We start from the raw sequence: 7154 nt of genomic DNA, 5'->3' as shown, positions 1-7154 counted from the left end.
ATAACTTAGGATGTTCCAGCCATATCTATGACCAGTTATAACTGAACTATGCATAAGTTTTTGCCAAAAGTAAAGCACGCAAATGATTGCCAATTCTACCTATTGCCATTTGAAGCTTTGTACTGAGGATGCATTAGTTATTGCAATAAGTAGAGGATGCTCGTGTTTCCCAGAAGTGCCTGTTTCCACTTTCTGGTAAGAACAGAACATGTATCAAATTATGCTAAATGTAGACCATGAGCATGAACATGTATCAATTGCTGCTTCCTATTTGTGTTTGAATGGGCTCAACATATCTGGTGATGGTTTAGGGTCTCTGCATGACCGTGATGATAACTCAATATGTTCCAGCCATATCTATGACCAGTTATAACTCAACTATGCATTAGTTCTTGCCAAAAGTAAAGCATGCAAATGATTGCCAATACAACCGTATTGCCAATTCATTTTTTGTACTGAGGATGCATTAGTTATAGCAGTAAGTAGAGGATGCTCATGATTGCCAAAAGTACATATATCGACTTTATGATAAGAACTGAACATGTATCAAATGATGCTAAAAGTAGAGCATGAGCAAGATCATGTATCAATTGATGCTACCTATTTGTGTTTGAATGGGCTCAACATTTGTTTGGCTATGGTCTTGCTGTCAAATTTAAGTTTGAGTTCTACGAGGCTTTTCTCCGTTACGAAGACTTTTATCTGAAACTGACATTGCTGGCTCGTATGCAATGATGCAAACCGGGTCAATTAATCTAAAGACAATAATTCAAAGATGTATAACAAAATTAGGAGTCAACTAATATTAAAAAAATTAAGTGTTCATTTAACATATGATCCACTTATGAGTTTAAGCACACAACCTATTTGATCGTGCATAAAATAAGCTCAGTTTACCAAGGGTATCCAATTGCTTAACCACGTGAAGTTGTGCAAACCCTATGAGGGTTCAACTACTAAAAGAGCGGCCGACAACGATTAAAAAAAGCTACGATCAGGAAATACCTTCTCTCGGAGACGGCGGCGCCGAGTTGATGGCCGCGGATAGTGCGTGACAAACTAGAAGTGCCGCTATAGCGCGGTAGACAGTGGCAAGGATAAACGGCGCGTTCACGCGAGGAGGGGGCAGCGAGAAGAACACTGAAGTCCGACCCCTCATGGCGGTGGGCGATGGCTGGCAACTCCTATAATCCGTGTGAGCCCGGCGTCTCCGATCTGATCTTGCAGCGGTCGTGGGAGCTGCGGATGACACGGCCGGGTGGTTAGAATGAGGCGCTTTAATCGCGGGATTTAGGGAAGGGTGGGCCGCGTGAGTTATGTGAGATTTCCATAATATCACAATGATATCCCAAAAGATCTAGAAAATATTGTCCTTGCTTTTAAGTATTAACAATGGTTTCTTCGTGTCGCATATGCCCGAAAAATGCCATACGTGACAAAACTTGCAATACATGTTGAAAATGGTCCACATTGTACTAATGCCAGGAAAAATCACGCATGTGACGAAACTTCCAAAATTTGTTGAAGATGGTTGATTTGGAGATGGTCTACAATTTCACTGCAATATTTCAAATTTATTTTATAATTAAAATTCAATGATGCAAGGTTTTACATGTTTTTCAATTCTTTTCAAACTTAAACTTTTTACACATGTCCAAGGAAGGCAATGTGGCAAGGTTTTACATGTTTTTCATTGTTATCAAACTTAAACTTGTCACATAAGACACGTGTACCTAAAAAAAGGAAGTGTTATTTTAGTACAAGTCAACATGTCACATAGGCAAAAAAAGATTTTATAGAAAAAAAGCCCACCTACCTAACATGATATTTCACATACCACAGCCCAGATACGACTACAAACAAAGTGATATGGGCCAGGATGCAGGCCCATGGTGGGACTAAACTCAGACGCACGCGCACCCAGCAGTGCACAGAGCGCGGTTGCCACGACGGACTGCAACTGCGCCCCACCACCACTACCCCCACGTCCTAGACGAACCGCCTCCCCCACGTCCCCATCCCAGGCGTGAAAAATCCCCAAATCGACTACATCATTGCCTCATTCTGAGAACCTCCATTGCCACTTCCATCTCTTCTGCAAACAACCCACAAACATCTCTCTTCGAAGCCCGTAGTCGCAGGAGGAGGGCAATGGCGGAGGAAGCGTCTGCCAAGCATCATTGTGGCCAGACGTCCGACCAGAGCGGCAACCTCGACATCGTTCACGTTCCCGGTCAGAAGCGCAAGTACACCGTAACCCTCAAAGGGGTTGAGGTCCACGGCAAGGAGACGCTGGAGGTTGTCTGTACCAGCGAACCAGAGAAGGCCAACGAGATGATCTTTAGGATCAGGAGGAGCGCCTGCGGCTCGTACCCCCACATCATCGGCGTTGATGTGGAGTTTACCAAAGATGATGAACCTCCGCAGATGGCAGCAGTTCTGCAGATCATCGTGGAGGGTCTCTTCCTCGTGTACCACATCGTTGAGGCCACAAAATGGTGAAAAATCCTACTCATTCACCCTCTTTCATTCATCAATACCGCTCCCTCGAAATTTCATTAGACTAGTTTCATACTAGATGTACTAGTGTAGTTTGTGAAAATGGATGCACTAGTGCAGTTCCTCAAATTAGATGCACTAGAATATATTTTGAACCTGATGCACTTCATTAGTATCTAAAATTGTTGCACAAGATTAATTTGTGAGCTTGATGTACCAGTGTAGTTTCTCATCTTGATTCATTAGTGTAGTTTCTGAACTTGATGTAGTGAAGTAGTTTCTGAACTTGGTCTGGTGTTATTTTCACCACCAAAAAAACTTAAGAACTTGGTGAAGCAGATATATAAGTTATTTTATTCAAAAAAATAAAACTAAACTGGCACTAAGAAAGCAAATAGATCATTGACTAAACTATATATTCCGAAAAGAAAAATAACATGGTGTACTTGATTTTAATTTCAGAACTTTGTGTACTAGTTTCTGAACTACATTCATCCATGACTTATACTGTATAAGCGTATACTCCATGTATTATTCACTTGTAAAACGTAAAAAACAGAAGATTAAATCTTGAAAAATAAACACTAGCACTCCATGTATTCATCACTTGTCTCTCCCCTAGCAGGCCAAAGCGCCTCAACGATCTCCTACAGGAGGAGAAGTTGTTCACCTTTGCCGGTTTCAACATTAAAAATGACAGGGACAAACTGAAGTTGTCTGGTTTGGAGATAAACCCCAACAAGCACATCGACATTCAGCGCAACTGGAGAGTTCCATACAACGGAAAACCGTACGACTCCTTGGTTGATGTTGCAGCCAGTGTCATCCACCCATTCTACAGCAAGATGAAGAAGAAGATCGACAGGAAGGCAGACCATAAACTGTGGGGGGACAGCCCACTGCCAGATTACCTCATCGAGTACGCAGCAATAGATGCGTATGCCACCTACAAGTCATGTAAGATAATCGACAACATCAAAAGAGGTCTGGAAAATTTCAAAAGAGCAGGAAGCGGACCCCTACTACCACTGCCACTATGCGGGATGTGGAGACATCAAAGTATGCCTTCGTGTTGCTTGCGCTTGTGCTTGTCCTTTATTTGTTGTTTGAAATTTGTAGTTTGCTTTTCTTGGGTTAAACCAGCTTCTTTACGTCATGTGTGTCAGAGTTGAACCAGTTTGTTTATGTCCTGTTTGTCAGGGTTGAACAAGTTTGCTTATGTCATCAAGTACATAGTTTGCTTATCTCGTTAAATAAGTTTGCTAGCTTCCTATTTTTTATCCATCAAAACAAAAATTCAAGTTAATTGTGAATGGAACTCTGTGGCTGCTCTTCAATACTCCCTCCGTAAACTAATATAAGAGCGTTTAGATCACTATTTTGGTAATCTAAACACTCTTATATTAGTTTACAGAGGGAGTATTAGTTATGAATGGAACTAATCACAGAAGGTTGTGCCATGTGTAGTTTTGGTTCAGAATTGTATGGAAAAGAAAACAATTACTACAATTAGAACTAAACTCCATTAACCGAACCTACGAAAAAGGGTCCCCCAACCCCCCCAGCTATATACTATAAAGAAACAGCACCAAGCATCCAACAACAAGTCAAGACAGATTCAAGTTCAAGGAAGTCTCAAATAACCGCTGGGGCAAAAGCAAAACAAGCCCCAAACATAACAAGTTCATTTCCCAGTGATACATGGCCCATTTACTGAACCTAGATATATATAGATAGGTACGGTAATACACGGCAAGTACTCGGAAACAAGAGCTAACATACCAAGTTCATTTCAGATCGAAACATGGCCCAGCCAGTTCTAAATGAGGTTGATGGTGATCATCATCCTCAAGTCACGGCGACGGGTGTTCACAACAGCGAGTAGGATGCCCTGACCTACCCGAAGATTCTTGCCATGAAGGAACTTCTTCCACCCCGCCCGGTTGAAGACAGTGCGACCGTCCGTGTCCACTGCATAGGCACAGGTGGTGATGGAGCCCGTTCTGGTAAGGCGTAGTCTAGCAGCCATGCCTTCTTCATGCGGCTCGATGCCACAGCTAACAGATAACCTCTTAGGTAATTTCTGAAAACAGTTGAAGACACATATATCATTGGATTCAACACTGAGCATATATATCATCACATCACTACACTAGACGCTAATCATCAAATTACTATAGTAATTAAGCATACCATTAGATTACTACGTAGACTAACCTTATCATCGCATATTACTACACTACATAAGCATATATCGCATTACTACAACACTTGCATACCATAAAAAATTCTGCACTAAATGAATTCTACACATGGAATATCATCACAGTACTACACCATGCATATCATATCAACTACTACACTAATTAAGCATGCATATCACGTAATTACCACAGTAACTAACATACCATGAGATGTTGTTTAACATTCGTCCTTGTGAGGCGGGTCACGAATGGCATCCCGACGTAGTCTTCACGTAGCGGAAGCATGTCCCAGAGGTTGCACGTTTCCTCGCCGCTCAGCCTCAGTCTTTGGGCATAGGGTGCTTCATCAAGTGGGTTCTCATCATCATCTGAATGCTCACAATCGTCCTCCTCATGAACTTCATCCTCACTATCGGAAATCAAATTCAGATAGATAACAGAAATGCTGGGCCTTTCTCCTCTAAAGGAGAAGCTGATTAATTCACCCCCACTAAGACGCAAGCGTGCGATGAAACGATCCCATTCATCTCCTCCAATCTGGGTTATCGTTCGCCCCTTATCGACCTGCATAGTGTACGGCCCCCAAGAGCATCGAAGGTAATGGTGTAGCTCATTGAATGCCAATCTCCCATTGCATGGGACGATCTGTGCAAGATAAAAACAAATAACAAACACAATGCATTAGTGGAAATAGCAATAAAAAAACAAAATTAATGAACTGTCAAAAGGTTCATATAAATTGTTACCGCTGCAAAAACAAAAGTAGGCTGGAAGTAGATGCCGAACAGCGTGGCAGTACAAAGGCTGGTCCGGCACCGTGACTTGCACCGTCCACACGGTCCTTCCTCCATTCTACATAGAACATGTTGAACTCTAAGTTGAATTGTACGCTACCATAGTACAATACAAAGATCATACATATAATAAATCATAGTGATAACCTAAAATGCAATACCTATTAAATCTGTTTACTATCATCTACCTAAAAAAGCAATGCCAATGACAATGGCAATGCCAGTATCATCTACCTAATAAATCCCAATCCAATCCAATCCAATGTCAGTACTACATACTATAGTAAAGAATGGATGAATTATTTTGATTTATTTTTTCACACATAGGGCCTCATTTTGATTTGCACAGGGCCTCTCTTTTCCATGGTACGACGCAGGTCCTACACTACGACATCCATCAATCTATCAAAGAACCATCATATCCATCAACAAATCATCTACCGCATGTATCAAATAAAATTTTTGGATCAGATCCACGCCCGGAGGGAGACGCATGCGGTTTGGGAATGGAAGAAGATTCCCGTGGGGGATGAGGGGAGATCTCACCTACTTGCCGGAGTTGGCGGCGGCCGCGAAGATCCGGCGGCGAAGAGAGGCGTCGTCGGGAGCTGGCGGCGGTGGCGCTCGTCGAGAAGGTGACGAAGAAGTTGAAAATGATGTGGAGTACTAGGTGCACTTAGCCAAATGTGGTACATGTGGTGGCACGTTTGTGTGGATGACAAGGGGACCCCACGTGTCGGTACCCATAGAAAAAATTGGCATTTCCAACTGCCTCACAGGGATTCGAACCAGGGCCATGCGGGTGTGAGGTAAAGGGTCTAGCCAGTTCGGCTGATGTAGTGTGTTCGGCCGAACCAATTTGCCTCTCCTTAAGACATTTATCCAGACACAGACACATGAAAAAAGCCATGCACCGAGGCTGTGCTCCATGTGTGGCATAAGTGGTCCTATGAAGCTGCAACTAGGACCAATGTTGATATATGTTGTTATTAGCTAGGGTATCAACACTATATAATGGCTTATGTGATCCTTGCTAGTAAAAAAACCATTATCCATGTTGGCCCAAGTGGCACGTTTGAGTGCAACGTGTCAATATTGGTGCATTTGGCCCTTATGGCATCCGTGAGTCCAAAGAGACCATGATTAGTGATAACACATGAAGATTGCTACATGACGGGCCGTTGGCGTGTCTTGGTATGCACTGTGCGTGCAATGTGACTACAAAAAGTTGTTGCGTGTCGAGACGTAGTTTATCGGTGCATGTGGATCCAATAGGCTTATTTGTTCCTTGTTTGTGGGCATGGTGCGTGTTGGCCCAAGTGACATGTGTCAGTGCATTGTGACATCTATTGGAGCATCTGGCCCTTATACCAATTATTTGTGCAAAGAGATCAAGATTGATACATGTTGGTCCATTGTCGCATCTTGGAGTGGAATGTGACTAGAAGAATTGGTGAATGATTTGGACCCCTTATGGCATGTGTGAGTCCAATGAGACCAATGTTGTTGCGTGTTGGTCAAGATGGTATCGACACGTGCAGTGTGAATATTACTGGTACATGTCCGTCGTTATAGCGTCTGTTGTCGAAGGAGAACAAGTTTGGTGCATGCTCTTGTGTGCCGAGATGTTATGTGGGAACAAAAAAACTGTTAATAG

At 42.7% G+C, this 7154-nt stretch overlaps 1 protein-coding gene across 1 annotated transcript; it reads left to right on the top strand.

The window, feature by feature from the left end:
* Positions 1-2151: 2151 nt before the first annotated feature.
* On the top strand, positions 2152-3752 carry LOC141039184 (uncharacterized). Its single transcript, XM_073506501.1, has 3 exons — positions 2152-2498; positions 3200-3483; positions 3700-3752. Exons 1-3 carry the CDS (start codon positions 2152-2154, stop codon positions 3750-3752), a joined length of 684 nt encoding a protein of 227 aa, XP_073362602.1.
* The last annotated feature ends 3402 nt before the right edge of the window (positions 3753-7154 follow it).

The sequence above is a fragment of the Aegilops tauschii genome, chromosome 1, assembly GCF_002575655.3.
Source record: "Aegilops tauschii subsp. strangulata cultivar AL8/78 chromosome 1, Aet v6.0, whole genome shotgun sequence".
NCBI classification, from domain to species: domain Eukaryota; kingdom Viridiplantae; phylum Streptophyta; class Magnoliopsida; order Poales; family Poaceae; genus Aegilops; species Aegilops tauschii.
This window is presented reverse-complemented; position numbering and strand designations above follow the sequence as displayed.

Excerpts from the sequence above, each read along its gene's own strand:
- LOC141039184 (XM_073506501.1), top strand. The coding sequence starts at position 2,152 with ATGGCGGAGGAAGCGTCTGCCAAGCATCATTGTGGCCAGACGTCCGAC. Across the intron at positions 2,499-3,199 it reads ATCGTTGAGGCCACAAAATG|GGACAAACTGAAGTTGTCTG; the intron begins GTGAAAAATCCT and ends TAAAAATGACAG. Across the intron at positions 3,484-3,699 it reads AATCGACAACATCAAAAGAG|GGTTGAACAAGTTTGCTTAT; the intron begins GTCTGGAAAATT and ends CCTGTTTGTCAG.